General features: G+C 47.4%; 1 protein-coding gene across 1 annotated transcript in view; it reads left to right on the top strand.

Moving 5' to 3' along the window:
* The window catches only part of LOC144251333 (trafficking kinesin-binding protein 1-like), a 46,385-nt gene extending 37,022 nt beyond the window's left edge, over positions 1–9,363 (top strand). The window contains 3 exon segments of the mRNA XM_077794334.1: positions 5,589–5,691; positions 8,566–8,735; positions 8,738–9,363. Of these exon segments, the coding sequence (XP_077650460.1) occupies positions 5,589–5,691; positions 8,566–8,735; positions 8,738–9,363 (899 nt within the window).
* The last annotated feature ends 7,112 nt before the right edge of the window (positions 9,364–16,475 follow it).

The raw sequence follows: 16,475 nt of genomic DNA, 5'->3' as shown, positions 1-16,475 counted from the left end.
CTCTTCATAATATCCCCCACTCCAAGGGAAATGCAGTTGAAACCACATTGATCGCTCTTACCATATTGGTATTAATGATGGATTGTTGGGCACATGAGAGTTTATGGAGCATTTTGTGTATGAATTCATCATGGAACTTTTTTCCCCCCAGAAAAATTCATAGGCAGAGTTATATAATGAAGTGACAGGAAAATCTTTAAAGCATTTTTCTATGCCCTGGCATTTTAGTCTTTTAGGCAGAAATTCTAAGGCATTGCTTTGCCTTTTTTGTTGGGGGAGAGGTTAATGGAAAGGGAGCTATTTCTCATGTAGCTGACAGGCAGGGAGATACCCTTCTTCTCCCCTCCTCTTCCCCTTAAGCAAAATTCAAAGTCATTACAAGCCAAGCATTTTAAAAAGATGTACTGATATTCTTAGGGCTTAGTTCAAGCCGTGCCTTTAAGTTGGGTTGACAGTGGCTTTTACTGACAGTAGCTTTGTTTTTGCTTGGATAGAAAAGCCTGGCCCCTGGGTGCCACCCTTAATGTGGCAGCTACTGGAATAACCGGTGCAGGGAGGAGTGTATGCGTATGTTGGTTATGAATTTATAGAAATTACAAAGACCCAAGTCCTGACAGCAGCTTCAACACTACATGGTCAGGTTAAGAAATGGAAAAAACCTCAAGATCCTTTCCTTCATTTCACACAAGTTGGTCCTTTCCATGAAGAGTGGGGGGAGAGAAAATAGAAGGCCTCCATCCACCACAAAGACAGGGTCCCTGTTTCCAAGATTTTGAGATGCATTTGAAAAGAAATTTGCACCACAGGTATTTTTAGAAATTATTTATGTGCCTTTAAATAAATGGTTTGGGTGCATGGCATGGCCAGTATTTCTGCATCTCAAAGACCTCTCTTGAAGCAGCTGGGTGTGTGCTGCATCTCCCTAGAGACACACTCAGTGAATGTTGCTCTCTTCCATAGCTCTGTGTCTCATGCAGGGCTCTTTGAAGGACTAGATTCTGTGATGGCTTTTAGAGAGCAAAAAACTTTTGTTGAACCTAGCACGTTTCAAATTTGCCCTTCCCAGAGGATGGGAGGGGAGCGCCACTGGGACTGATTAAAATGCATGAGTCAATGTGTTTTGTGGGCAAACAGATGGAGTCGTCCTTCAGCCGTTGTGGAGATTCTGGGCCCACCAGACCATCCCCAGCCTTGTGTGTGTTCCTCTCCTCTGTTTTGGGCTGTAGAGAGGCAGTGGGCTTTCTAGCCTGAGTCTTCAGGAGGCCTGATTGCTCCACAAGGCAGCAACCATCCAGATTTATATGGCAACTCCACTGCTGTGTTACTACCACTGGTGGCAGCCAAAGAATCCCAGTTACTCAGTTCTCCAGTCAGGACCAGGCATCATGGAGCATGGGCAGTCAGCACCACTTGCCAAGTGGACCACTCCAGGCAGAAAACGCACCAGGGTTGCATCAGAGAACAGGAGAGAAGGGTGACTTTCAGCCATAGAAAGCCCTCAGTGTATGAACCTGCTGCTCGCCAAAGACGTGTGCTTATGTGTGATGTGTTTTCAGAAGAAAAAACCTGCAAGCTAACTACCTACAGTTTGCCAGCGTAGAAGAGTTTGAATAATTGAGGATTAACTGAGTTTAAAACTTACCAAATTCTATATCAGCATCAGAATTCAGGGAGAGGAATAGCAATTGAATATAAGAAAAGTCTGGGCTCTTTATTGGAAAATGTAAATTAATGCATTTTAATCCCTGCACATTAATCGCTTCTCAGCCTTTTGACTGAGATCAAGTGTAATACCTCCCCCATCCACGGTAGCACCCAGGAACCTTCTGGTCAGGTTGAAAGAGAGGAAGAATGTAAGTAGAGAAAGCATTAATTCTAAGAAGTCCTGTCGTTCGTGTCCCCAAAGTGAGCAGCATGAGATGAACCCACATTACCATTTTCTGAAAAGAACCTTAGAGGGGCAGGGGCTTTGGTGTGTGAAATAATCTTGGTGACTTCTGGAGTGAACCCTCACCTTGAGCCCCTGCTATCTGCCAAGTAGAAGGTTTTACGTGTCTCTTGGTTTGGGAATCTCCTGTCTTCCTGCACCCAGGGCTGTCACAAGCATCCCTTTGCTTCTCTGTGGCAAGCACGAGGAGCTCTGGCAAGCCCATCCCCAGGTGACTCACTGTCTCTGTGTTGTGTCATCCCAAGGAAGGGAGGTGCAGCAGCGGCCTGGCCATCCATGGTGACACGGGAGAGCTCCCGCATCCAGGCATCCCAGTGGTATTTTGGAGGGGCCGAATCTCCCGCTTTGGCACTTTTGACCCTCATTGATCTTCCTTGGTCTTCTAAAGATATCCATTGCTCTGGGTGGGGAGTGGTGACTTTTGAATTCTTAGCAGCCTTTTCTTATCCCCAAAACCCATTTGTTTAAGATGGGTTTTGCTTCTGTTGATGCAACTGTATCTCTAAAACATCCTTCTTACACTACCTGTTGTGATCAAAGATCTAATACTTAATGGGGTGGAGGAGAAAGTGTGCATTTGTGACCTTTTCATTTGATCTTCTGTCCATGTGTTTTGATGGGGGTATATTGCTAATGTTAAATTCAGCCTTGCCTTATTTGATTTTTTTTTTATTGGTCGTTCATAACATTACATAGTTCTTAATACATCATATTACACGGTTTGATTCAAGTGGATTATGAACTCCCGCTTTTACCCCGTATACAGATTGCTGTATCACATCAGTTTCCCTTCCATTGATTGACATATTGCCTTTCTAGATTCTGATGTATTCTGTTGTCTGTCCTATTCTCTACTATCCCCCCTCCCCTCCCCTCCCCTCCCCTTTTCTCTCTCTACCCCTTCTACTGTAAATCATTTCTTCCATTTGTATTAACTTGTCTTACCCCTCCTTTCCTCTTATATGATATTTTGTATAACCCTGAGGATCGCCTTCCATTTCCATGCAATTTCCCTTCTCACTCCCTTTCCCTCCCACCTCTCATCCCTGTTTAATGTAAATCTTCTTCTCAAGCTTTTCGTCCCTACCCTGTCCTTGTTTACTCCCCTTATATCAAAGGAGTCATTTGGTATTTGTTTTTTAAAGATTGACTAGCTTCACTTAGCATAATCTGCTCTAATGCCATCCATTTCCCTCCAAATTCTATGATTTTGTCATTTTTTAATGCAGAATAATACTCCATAGTATATAAATGCCACATTTTTTTATCCGTTCATCTATTGAAGGGCATCTAGGCTGGTTCCACAGTCTTGCTATCGTGAATTGAGCTGCTATGAACATCGATGTAGCAGTGTCCCTGTAGCATGCTCTTTTTAGGGCTTTAGGGAATAGACCGAGAAGGGGAATAGCTGGGTCAAATGGTGGTTCCATTCCCAGTTTTCCGAGAAATCTCCATACTGCTTTCCAGATTGGCTGCACCAATTTGCAGTCCCACCAGCAATGAACAAGAGTGCCTTTTTCCCGGCATCCTCTCCAGCACTTATTGTTGTTTGACTTCCTAATGGCTGCCAGTCTTACTGGGGTGAGATGGTATCTTAGGGTAGTTTTGATTTGCATTTCTCTGACTGCTAGCGATGGTGAGCATTTTTTCATGTACTTGTTGATTGATTGTATGTCCTCCTCTGAGAAGTGTCTGTTCAGGTCCTTGGCCCATTTATTGATTGGGTTATTTGTTATCTTATTGTCTAATTTTTGAGTTCTTTGTATATTCTGGTTATTAGGGCTCTATCTGAAGTGTGTGGAGTAAAGATTTGTTCCCAGGATGTAGGCTCCCTGTTATTTGATTTTTTTTTAATGTTCTCTCTCTTTCAACTGTTTTGTCTTAATTCTACCTGTTGACTGCTTTTCCCCCCTCTCCTTCCTGAATAACCCATCATCCCTGATATTTGGGATGGCTTTTCCAGGCCTTCTGTTGCTTCTGTTTCTAGACCTTATTGCAGCAAGAGAATCGTGATTGTTCGGTTGCCTTCTCTTCATAGCTTCGTCCATTTTTGTTTGGCTTGCAGCAATTTCTGGGTTATCTGAGTTCCTGAAACATTTCATTTATTGCTTGAGGAACAAAGATTCATAAAGGCTATTTTAAATGGTTCCCCCCCCCCCTCCCATTTGCCTGGAGCTCCCAGTGGCTGTGAGGCTGCTTGCCCTATCAGGGGCCATGGGAGCCTCCTTTGACACACAGAGCCCCACCAGACCACAGTTGGGGCATAGCAGTCTTGCCTTGCTCCTCTAGCCCCGCTCACCATTTTTGTGCTTTGGCTTTGCCCTCACTTCCTTCAATGTATGTGCCTCCATTTTTTTTTTTTTTTTGGTTATCATTTGTTGTTTGTTTCATCTGGTTCCTGGTTTTCTTTTAAGACACAGTCAGCTGTGTGTGGATCTGTAGGGTTTGGGGCACCCATCAGTTATGTTTTGTTTGCCTTTTTCTTTTTTTTTTTTTTTTTTGTCAAACCCGAGAGAAAACGTCCCATAAGGAGCTAGAAGTTTCTAGTTCACAGCCTTTGGAATCTTCCTGGCCTTTGACTCCTCATGGCCTCTGAGATCCTAATCCGTTTTCTCCCAGGAGGTCTCTGGGGGGCTGAGCTGCTGCAGGGGCACAGGTGGGTGGGGAGGGTCTGGGGATCATCCCAGGACATCATTGTGCATGCTTTTTGGTGCAGCCTCTTTTTTTTTCTTTTTTTCTTTTTTTCCCCTAATGCTTGAGTTATGAATGAGGATGACCTCTACAATCATGATATCTCATGACTACTTGTTCCTTCACCAGCTTTCTGATGCATGGTCTTAATACCTGTGATTTTACTTTGCTCCAGACCACAATCTTCAGCCGCCTCAACAACCACCTGTTAGAACATTAAAAGAAAATAAATTGAGGATCCCTTGTTGCTCTCTCGACTTCACTTGAAATCAGACATCCTAGAAATGGCAAGAAAGGAGCTAGAAGGAGGTGTCAAGGAGGAAGCAGTGATGCCACTTGCACCACTGTGTGTCAGACACTGTCCTGGAGCTGGGGCACCCCAGAGGGCCCTGATCTCTGGAACTCTTGCCAGGTTGCTGTTGAGGCTGCTGAGATCGCCACCTCCCACCATGTCAATCACAGGTGGACAGTAGTGGAGCAAGCTTCCCGCGCCCCATTTTGTGTGAGCAGAAAAGGGAGCAGCACAAGCCTTGCCTAACTGCCAGGTGCCAAGTGCCTCTCCCTGCCCGCAACATCCCCTCCCCTGGGCCGAGTTTTGGCACCTGTTTGCCCATGTAAAGCAACAAAAGAAGAAAGCAGATCCTGACCTCTGTGGAGGAAAACCAAATTTACCCCCAAGACCCATTAGCACCTCTCCCTGGAACTGGATCCACTACTGGCCCAGGAATATGATGAGGAACCCTGTCTGGATTGGGCCGGAAGCTGGGGTCCGATGTTCTGCAGACCAGTGCTCAAAAATGTGGTCGTTTTTTGAGGGACCACCTTCCTCACCCAGATCCAGTTAACAAGGTAGCTCATCACTTCTTGCATCTGCTCAGGGCTGTGCTGGAGTTTTGTTTTTACCATGGTATACTTGGATGCAAGGAATATGTTTTGTTCCCCGATTTAGCGCACCACCCTGGGAAGTGCATGTCACAGACCAACTCCACCTTCACCTTCACCACCTGTCGCATCCTGCATCCTTCAGACGAGCTCACGCGGGTCACACCAAGGTAAGGGTCCCTGGCCCCTGGTGGGCAGAGGTGGGGTGAACCCGGGCACTCCCTTTCCTGCAAGGCTTAATATGGAGCAAAGTGAGGCCAAGGAGTGCATTCAAAAGCCAACTCTAGCCAGCTTGAGCATTTTAGGAGCATTTATAGTCATCTGTGCTGAGTCAGATCTTTGCTTTTGAATTGAAGCTCCTGTTGATTTAGATGCAGCACAGATGGAGAAACCTCAACCCACCTTTCATTGCCCTTTTCTTGGCCCTGGAATTACTCTCAGGCCCTTCCCGAACAGGCGAACAATTGAAATCCAACAGACCTGCAGCCAAATCTGCTGGATGTTTGCCCCAGAGCTTGCCAGTAGAGCATGGTGTTGTTGTAGTTTCATGGTGGAGTTACGGAGCTCTGTGGAAGCCCTTGTACCTCTGGAACAGGCCCCAGGAACCATGCACCACAGCCAGACTATAATGACCCGAATGATAAAACTCCAAGACCAAGCCAGAGCCCAGCCTAGTCAATTCCTTCTAGTGCAGCATCTGGAAAGAGGTCTTGTATGTCGTGGGTTGCTCTGTTTGGCTTGATCAGCTGCACAACTTCCCTCCACACCTTCCAGTGAAAGCGAAAGTGGTCTCCCCAACATAACAGAATGCCCCCCTCAGCCGTTCCCTCTGTGGTGCAGTCAAGCAAGATTCTGAGGCTTATGGAAGGTAAGGCTGAAAGGGAGAGTGGTGAGAAGGGCCAGCTTAGAGGGAGCAGCCATCCCAGGAGCACCTTCAACTATGAATAATTCTCCGCAGGTCATGTGAGGAGGACCACAAAGCAGCCCTGTGCCCTGCTGAGCTGAGAGGAGATGTAGGGTAGAGAGTCTGAGCCCACGGGCGAGGCAGGGGGTGAGCACACGGCCAGTAGTGCCTGCCCTGGCAGGTCACATGGAAAGAGCTGTGTGTGCACGCGTGGCCGCCACTAACCCGGGGACTGAGGCTTGTATGTGTCTCTGTGGTTGTGCCTGGCTAACAGAGCCTTGACCGTCCACACCCCTAACCCTCTAAACTGCCCCAGTAAGTCGAGTGCCAGCACTAATACAGGCATAACCTGAAGGTCTCATCCTGTGGATCTCTAAATTTTAGTTCTGTCTTCTCCATCTCCCCTCTGGCCCAGAAGAACCTGGTTTTCCCATCCTGTGGCTCTGTGTTTGGAAGAGGCTGTCTTTAAAGCCACAGAACTCAGCTCCCCAATGAAGGCTGGTGCAGGGCAACTAGATGCCCTTTCTAACTACAGCCTCAGAATGCAGACTGCACCCAAGTGGATCTTCATCTGGAAGACCACCCAGCTGTGTCCCAGACCAGGAAAACCATAGGAAGTCAGGAGTATGGAAGGGCTTTCTTACCAGAGTTGGAAAGAAAGGTAGCCAGAAACACAATTAAATTTCCCTGAGGATGGTCACACAAGGTTTTAAGTCTAGAATTTCTTTTTTACCCTATCTTAATGATACATCAACATTTGTAAAATTCTCCCTGTGCCTTTACAAAATCCATATTTTCAACCACAGGAATATGCTGTGGTTTCTAATCTCACATTTCTCAGAGTACTCCTGATCGGCCAGCTTACTCCCACCTTAGCTTGTGGGAGATAGCCCTGTTCTGTGGTCAATGCCCTTGCTGATTGGCCAGTGGGGAGGTCACCTGAGTGTGGAGCCACGTGGGGTTTCCAGCCTGTATTTCCAGTTGAACTGTTTCCCAGGAAGGGCCCCTTTGGTCACTCCAGGGACCTGCTCCAGAAGGGGTGCCCTACCTTCCCTTTATGTGCTTGGTGCTCTGCCCATGGTATTTGGGCCTCCCCTGGCCAGGCTGTGGACACTCACCTGACCTGCCCCTGCCAAATCAGAGGGCAGGTCCCAGGAGACCTTTGGAAGGAGGTACTCCTTTGTCCTTGGCTGCTCATTCAGAAACAGGGCAGGGCTAGTGCCTATTTGACCCCCCTCCCCCCAATCACTGGAGCAGCTGTTAAAAATCAGTCTTCCTTGTTTTCATAAGCAGACCCAGAAGCCTTTCCCCCTGCTTCCCCTCCTGTAGACTTCTTTGTCTGCTGGGCCCCTAGGGTTCCTCAGCATGACACTGAGTGAAGGAATGATCTTTCAGCTTTCCTTTAGTCACTCGGGAGCCTGAAGCTGGGAAACTCTGTAAATGAAGGTCCCATAATACAGGGCATGGCTTCCTTCCACTGACCCCATAACTCCACTCATCAAAATGGGTTTGTACAGCCTGTGAAGGTGGTGAGGGGCAACAAGGTGCAGAGGAGGGAGCTCTGTCCTCATGGTCAGGAGGCTGAGGTGCTTGCCACCTGGCCTTGGCCCACCCCTGGGGCCATTTTTGCCATTTCTAAAATAAGCCATTGTATCCCATGGTTCTGGTTAGTGTCTTGCCTGAGGGAGAAGTAGGGATTTGGAGGGAACACTGGAATTTGAGTGGATTTGGTGGGGGAGGAAGGCCTCTTTGCCAATGAACTTCTTTCCCCATCTGAGAGCATTGGGGTTACTCAGACTTTAAATCTGGGTTATCCACTTAATACCCAGGTGTGACTAAGAAGCCACCTAAACTTGGAGCTGTTTCTTGGTCTGCAAAGGGAACAGTTATACCATCCATCAGAGGAGAGCAAAGAGAATCACATGCATCTTCCATCCACTCACACCAGGGCCCTACTTAAGGGATTCCCAAGCCTCCATGGGTGAGGGGAAGAAACAGATGTGGACAGAGGTGTCTGGGGCTCCCATTGCAGGGAGTCCTCCTATTATGTCCCATGTCCAACCCTATGGAATGACCACTGACCCTTCCCCTGGTGCTCACGGGCATTTCTGATAGGTAACCTGTCATCTTTTCCTTTCAGCCTTAACTCGGCCCCGACCCCAGCTTGTGGCAGCACTAGCCACTTGAAGTCCACACAAGTGGCCACGCCATGCACTCCACGGAGACTGAGCCTGGCCAAGTCCTTCACTAACATCCGGGAGTCCACGACCACCATGAGCACATCCCTGGGGCTGGTGTGGCTGCTCAAGGAGCGGGCATTTCTGCGGCTGTTTATGACCCACAGAGCTGGGACAGGGCCGACCGGTGCTCCCTCCTGCACTCCTACACTCCCAAGAGGGCTGTGATCCCCTCTACTCCTCCGAACTCGCCTATACAGACCCCCACGTCCTCCCCGCCTTCCTTTGAGTTCAAGTGCAGGAGCCCTCCCTACGACAACTTCCTGGCTTCCAAGCCAGCCAGCTCCATCCTGAGGGAGGTGAGAGAAAAGAAGAACGTCAGGAGCAGCGAGAGCCAGATGGACGTGTCCGTCTCCAACCTCAACCTCGTGGACAAAGTCAGGAGGTTTGGGGTGGCCAAAGTGGTGAACTCAGGGTGAGCCCATGTCCCCACCTTGACTGAAGATCAGTGACCTCTCCTCTGTGGGCCCCCAGGGCCAGCACAAGCCCTTGTTCCTGGAGGCCTGGTACCTGAGGGCCTGCCTCTCGGATGTCCCACCATCACCAGTGCCATTGGTGGACTGCAGCTCAACAGTGGCATCCGACGGAATCGCAGCTTCCCCACCATGATGGGATCCAGCATGCAGATGAAAGCCCCTGTGACTCTCACCTCGGGCATCTTGATGGGTGCTAAGCTCCCCAAACAAACTAGCTTGCGGTGAGGTTGCGGGGCCTGTGCCCCAGAGGAGATGGGCATTCTCCACCCTGTTCCCTGCCTCCCCTTCCCCCTGCAGCAGACTCTCCCCCTCTTCCCATCCCTGTCCACCTCCTGAGCTAGACAAATCAACCTTGTGCCTAAGGGGGAAGAGTGGAACTTTGTCAAGTGTGTACATAGGACTTGGAGACCCTGTGTCTGCCCCGCCCTTTCTTCCAGTCCCACAGGAAGTACCCCCGCACTGTCCTCTGGTGAGGACTTCACCTGTGGAGTCTGGGAATGGTGGTGTCCTTTCTTCTTTGCTTTTGAGAAGCACTGAAACTCCCAAGTGTGTTCTTATCCCATGGATAGGAACCAGTGAATCCCGTGTCTGACAGCTCCCCACCGTACCCCAGGGGCTGTCAAGCGGCCCAGGTCATAATGCATCTGGCGTCCCGGGGTGTCCTGGGATGCCTCGCCCACCCTAAGAGCCTAAGGGGCCTCCATCCTGGCCACACGCACCTGGCATAGCTTTTCACAATCGAGAGCTTTTCTTTCTTTTATGGGTGGCCCAGCTTCTTCAAGACCACCACTACTCTGCCTCAGTGGACAGTTGTTTCCCTTTTCTAGGTGTGATCTTTTCTTTTCATGCCTTCAACTTGAAGTCGTCCTGTGTATTGTGATCAGCTGTCAGGCCACACAGCTGACCTGGAAGAGAATGTATTCACACTCCCACAGCTTTGTTCAGCAGTCCCTCTGTGTTCTGTGTGATGTTTTGTTTTATTTTTTCCATTTTTTTTTTTATACATACACGCAGGGAAGCCATGGTACCGGCAGTGTCTGTTGTCTGTTTGGTTCCATGACACCAAAATGCAAATTTCAAACACACCGAGTTGCTAATGAGAGAGCAGCTTATTTCTGGGACCCAGTGTCACAAGCAGGTTAATTGAAGGCCAGACCCAAGACAACTCTAACAGCAGGACTGAGGAAAGGGGATAGGAAAAAGACTTCTTCAAGAAATTTGTCAACCGTAAAGGTAAAGGAGAAGAAACCCAGCTAAATCGTACCAACCTGGTCAGGGCAGGAATCGGGCATCGGCCTTCTGCTGGCTCAAGCTCTTGCTCTGAAATGGGCAACCCACTCTTACTCATGGGGTCACCATTCAGTGCCCACACATTTGCCCTCTTGTTTCAAAACAGGATGGTCACAGTGAGATAGTTTCTTCCCCAAAAAGCCCTTAGTCTCCTTGTGCCTCCTTTTGTACTTAGGGAGAGATTAGAGGTGCTAATGAAAAGAACCACAAGCCCACAAGAGAGCCTGGTCTTGTTGCTGTAGCCGATTAAGTTGTGAACTTTTATTTATTACCCATGTGTGGCATGATTTAAGCAAATACCCTTCCAGCTCCAGTCTATGTGTCTGTGGCATTGCAATCCAAGCAGATAACTTATTTATTCTCATCTGGGAACACTGCCCAACAAGGTGTTCCATGACCACCTGTTCCGGATATTTGTGGAAGGATAACATCCTCTATACATGAAATTGTCATCCTGTGCCCTCCCTCCCAGCTAAAGATGTGAGCTTCAGTTGAGTGAGTTTAAACTTACGTCCATCAAGGATTCTTTGAGGAAGTCCCTGAGGAGGCAGCTTCGGTCCCATGATTTCAAAACCATTTGTCCTCTGACTGTGAGAGCGCTGGTTATGTTCTCAATTTCCCCTCACCCTAGTGTGTCCTTATTCTCTGCAAGTTACTTACACCTTTTTATTTGAATGTATTTTAAAGCAGTAGGTTGAATAACAAAGGAATATGAAAAACCATGGACTGATCGGACCACTTTATGTATTCAGAGAGGACCCACCCATCAGGAACACCAGTGTAAAAATGGGCAATTTAGAGGTTGCAGTATTTAGTATAGTAAATAAATTAAATGATCAACATTATGCAACCACTACCAAAAAGTGAGTTGTAGTGCATCAAAAAAAATCAATAAAATTTTATTCACTAATGAGTATCAATAAAATAAATTCAAATGATGGAAACCACCCTAGTTTCCTGACTAGTGTCTTCTCATCTTATCATCTAGGAGATGGGTTTCTCAGACTTGAGGGTGTTCATCTCTTTTGGGGAAAGTAAATGAAAGGCATACACCGCCCATGCTGCGATCGCCTCCCTTTCTTCCTACATGAGACCATATCTTATGGTGAGACACATTCCCAGTCAAAATCTGATTCCCTTCTCAGTGCTACACCCTGTTCCTCTGTGCACACCTATCACAGTGAAAGCAGTACAGATGGTAATGGAGTCAGTTCTAATCTTTCGCTATCACAGCACTGGAGTGAAAAAAGCTTGCATCTATGTGATTTCCCACATATGTGAGCACGTCTATGAAACCAGTTCCCAGACAAACATTACCAGCTGCCGTCTGGGGAGTCATGTTAAGAGACTTAAGAACCAAGAACAGTGGAGGCCCACCTGAGGGGCAGTTGAGAGAAGAAGGAAAGGATCAGATGCAACTTATTCTGCCACCTTGGTAGATGAAGGCCGTGAAACCCTACCATCACTAGTGGGACATGGCACATAGATTAAAACCAGGAACCACAATTTGGTATTGGTGCGACCTCAGGCAAACCACTTGTCCTCTTTGGGCCCTCCCTTTTGAATCTGTGAAATGGGGATAGTAATCCACCTTGAGGTTCATCAGTTGAGATAGTATTTTTTGAGCATTTACCATGTACCAGATGTTTTAGGTACTAGAGGGACAGTGATGAACAAGAGGTGTCCTGCTGTCATGGAGTATGCAGTCTACCGAATGGGGAAGGACAACACCCGGCAGAATAAGAAGGGCTATGCAGAGAATTACAGCAGAGGGGTGTGAGGGAGGAGCAGCCACTTCTGATTGGGCAGTCACGGAAAGCCTCTCCAGGGAGGGGCATTGAATCAGCCATGTGAGATCTGGCCTGGGTGTCTTTGGGCAGAGAGAGGAGCTGGTGCAAAGACCCATGAAGAGAAAAGTGAGGATCACAGAAGGAAGGCCCATGTGGTCATTTGCTGGTAGGATAATGGAATGCTGTGGGGTCAAAGAAACCATGATACTCACCAAAGAGTCCATCTGATCACCATATTTCCCATCCACTGCCATTGAGCAGGCCAGTGGGCTGTGAGCAGCAGGAATCCCAGGCATGGTTCTGCATGCTCCTCTCTTCCTGTGGGTTAAAGTTCAAAGCCATAAACTGGAATGGTGGAGTCTCCATTATCCAGCATCTCCAAGTACGTGGACAAGTATTCCCCATGAACCTGTGTTAGACCTGTCATCTGAAAGAGATCTAAGCGTTTGTGTCAAATCACTAAGATTTTTGGAAGGCTTCCCAGAATCCCCAGGGGAGGGAACAGGGAGCTGTTTTAAAAAGCCCTCCAGGTGATTCTAGGGCACACTGAAGTCTGAGAACTGCTGTGTAGGGTGGGAGTTCTGTGCAGGAGGGCTGTCCACCTCCTGAGCTAGACAAATCAACATTGTGCCTAACAGGGGAAGAGTAGAACTTTGTAAAGTGTGTACATAGAACTTGGAGAAGGTCAGACAACTGCATTCTAACTTGCTTGAAGTGTAGAGAAAGAATGGGTGGTTTATCTGCTCAGCAGGGGCAGGCAAGGCTTTGAGGCCTGATGACCTGGTGTTGGGTCTTCCCACTTTGCCAAGTGAGAATTTAGAAAGAGCTACCATATGCAGCTATAATTCTCATAGCTAATTCAGACAGGAATGGATACTAAAACCATTGGGTGAGAATTTGTTAGGGAGCAGGAGAGTCATATCTTCCTACAGAATGTTAATTTACAAAAGGCGGGGGCTAGCATCTTTGCAGTGGAGAGAATTGTGAGCCCCCACTTTAAGTTCATCATGAAATGTAAGGTTCATTACCCCAAAATGGGACAAAGTGATACTAGTGTCCCCTGATGTGTGACATATTGGAAGGCACACACATTATTTCTGTGCTGTTCCTGCCACAAATGCAAAACCTGAATCATGAAGGTGATACAATACTGTGTTTTTGAAAACGGCAATGACGTGAAAGGTAGGTCGAAACGTTCTGGATTAAAGGAGGATAAAGAGACAACTAACACAACTCAGATCTGAATTGGATACTGAGCTGGAAAAGATGCTTTAAAAAGATAATGTTGGGACAGTCAGAGAAATTTGAATATAGAGCATATATTTTAAAATATTACATCAATATGAAATTTCAATTATTTATACTGTGGATATATGAGAGCCTGGCCTGTTTCCTAGGAGATGTGTGCTAATGAATTAAGATAAAGGCACTTCATGTCCACAAGTCACTTTCAAGTGTTTTTGGAAAAAAGCAAAAAAAAAAAAAAGTTTTTCAAACAGAAGATGCAAAAAAAATAAATGTTAATCTTAAAAAGTTGGAAGCACACTAATAGAGGTTTCACAGTCTACAAAGTGCATTCTTCTGTCATGTGGGTGTGGCAGGAGGATGTCTGAGGTGGTTCTGTTTCTTTCCTGTTCTCTGCTGAATTTCTTTGTGTGGGTCCCAAGCAACCCCCCTGCCCAGAGAGTTCAATCAGGGGATGCTATGGCTCCAGGGGGAAATTGTCAAAGAGACTGTTGCCAGGACCCAAAAATAAAGATGTCAAATTCTTGGTTTCTGGTTATGATGAAAGAAAACCTAAGTGTATGTTTGGAGTATGACCAAATAATCTGGAAGGGAAACTTGCTGAGCCAGTTCTCTTCTCTGCTTATTTGACCCTGCTAATCCCACTTGCCAATCACCTAGGACAAGAACTGGATAAATGTTCTTCAAGTAGACAAGGGAAGGAGGAGTTTGGACAAGGATTCCACTTACATCAGATGTAAGAGCCCTTCATCTATCCCTGTCCATGAGCTGAGTCCAAGGTAATAGGAGAAGCCCTGGATGAGCCTGAGGATCCAAGGACAGATGAGCTAGTTTTGCAGGAAGCCTGAGAAAGTGAGGATGTTCTAGAACCCTTCCTCCATGGGTGACTCTCACCCATCACGGGGCAGCAACCACATTGCGCAATGAGAAAGTTAGAAATGGCAGCAGGTGGGCCTCAACAGGGAAGTACCAGAAGATCTCAAAGCACCTGGCCCCAGATCCGTGTGGGAGTCACTTGGATACATTGCCTAGGAGCAGGTAGGCAGGCAGGTATTTCCCAGGGGGCCTTGCAAAGAGTACAAAGGAAGTAACACAGCCTCCCCAACAGCTCTAGCAAGTGCCTCCACCCAGATATGATACCACCCGGGGAAAAGTTGGTGGAGAGGAAAAGTCTATCTGAATTATCTGAACTGATTGCAAGGCTTATATTAGGGATTGAATTGAGGTGGTGTATGTGTAGGCAGGGAGGGTTGTAATTTTAAAATCATGGGAGAATATATTTCCTGTAGCAAGTAGAGTGCACTTGGAGACAGCAGAAAACTTGAAGGAATTGGCTCTAATGATGGAAGCACAAGATCAGGTATGTGGGGTTTGCTTTCCTAAGAAGAAGAGATCCAGGGCAGGAGCTGAACCTCCCAACCCCTCTACACCACGACCTGCATGGAAACAGTTTGTCATGGGTGCACGGTGGGAGGAAATGCCAATGGAGGAGACTCGGCCCCTCATAATCCGGATAATTTCTAGAGCATCAGTGGGTTCTCTAGGCTGCAGTTGCGTGGGGGTAGGTGGGCAATGCCAGACCCGCAAGGACTCCCTAGGTTGCAAGGTTCCCACCTGATTCAGGGTTTTTCCACTCTTTCCACACAGTCGGATCTACGTTCCATGCTACTCTGGGGATCCAGAGAGGGTCTCCCTGTGTGTGGGCAGTTGAACTGGTCATGAGGACATTTGAATGAGTCCCTCTGCTTTGGGGGCAGGAAGTTGGGAGGCCTGGTTGATGTCCTCCGGGTGAAGTGCAGGGAGGCATGTATGGCCAAGAAGACCACTTACCCACGGGTGTGGATGGAAGAGAAGAAACATCACAGATTGAGAGGAAACCACTTGCACACCCTCCTGCCATACCCGGGATCAAAGGAAAGCATCTTAAAAAATAGTTTACAAAATGCTCTGTGTTATTAGGGTATTTCCCACCTTTTGAAATTAGCCCACCTAATTAATGCATCTTCCTTTTACACCCCACCCCAAACATTTGCAAATAAGTTATAGGCATTATGACCCTTTTCCTCCTTAACATTTAATTTTTTTTGTAGTTGTAGATGGATAGAATGCCTTTATTTTATTTATTTTTATGTGATGCTGAGGATTGAACCCAGTGCCTCATGCATGCTAGGCAGGCACTCTACCACGGAACTACAGCCCCAGCCCTCGCCTTAACATTTAGCCTGTATTTTCCAAGCCCCATAAAGCCCAGCACAGTGATTAAATCCAGGACTAAAATGTTTGTTGAATAGTATCTAGCATACACCATGCTAGGCTATTCTTGCTCTGAACCCCAAAGAACTTAAACCAGTGAGGGAAATCTGGACCTGTAGCTTAGATCAGCAACTTGGGGACCAGCAGCTCAGCAACGCATAGCAGATGAGACAAATCTAGGAAAAGAAAGCAAGAGAGGAACCTGGGACATGAAAGGCAAGGCGAAATCCATCAAGGTTTCCATGAGTTTCCAGGGAACCCATTGGAAGAGGAGATTTCTGAAGTACAGCCAAAGGTTTAGGGACCTCTTTTTAGAAGAGAAAGAACAGAAAAGAGATGTGTTGTTCTTCCATACCCCAAAATATATAAGCCCACAGTCCTCCTCGGGGCCTCTATTACCTGTGACACTAAGGCCTTGAATAGCTGTAGCCATATCCAAACCCTGCCTCTCCTAGGTGCCTGACCCCCAACAGTGGAGTATCCTGCCACCCTCAGGCCCCAGAAAAAGCAACTGTACTGTATTCTCAGCTGTTCTGGTGTTCTGTAGAACCTGGAACCGACCAGCCAAAGCAGGTAAAGTTGCAGGGCTCAGGAACCAGGAACCAAGTAAGTAGGCCCCGCAGCCCATCAGCTGTGGTCTAGCCCCTGGTCCCTGTCAGTGGCTGTTCTCAAGGATGGAATCCTGACCCACCATAATTGTCCCAGGGATGAAGAGGGAGGGCTCAGCCAGATGTCAACAGCCAGCCAAGCCTCTGGGTC

The sequence above is a fragment of the Urocitellus parryii genome (genome assembly GCF_045843805.1).
Source record: "Urocitellus parryii isolate mUroPar1 chromosome 13 unlocalized genomic scaffold, mUroPar1.hap1 SUPER_13_unloc_11, whole genome shotgun sequence".
NCBI lineage: Eukaryota > Metazoa > Chordata > Mammalia > Rodentia > Sciuridae > Urocitellus > Urocitellus parryii.
This window is presented reverse-complemented; position numbering and strand designations above follow the sequence as displayed.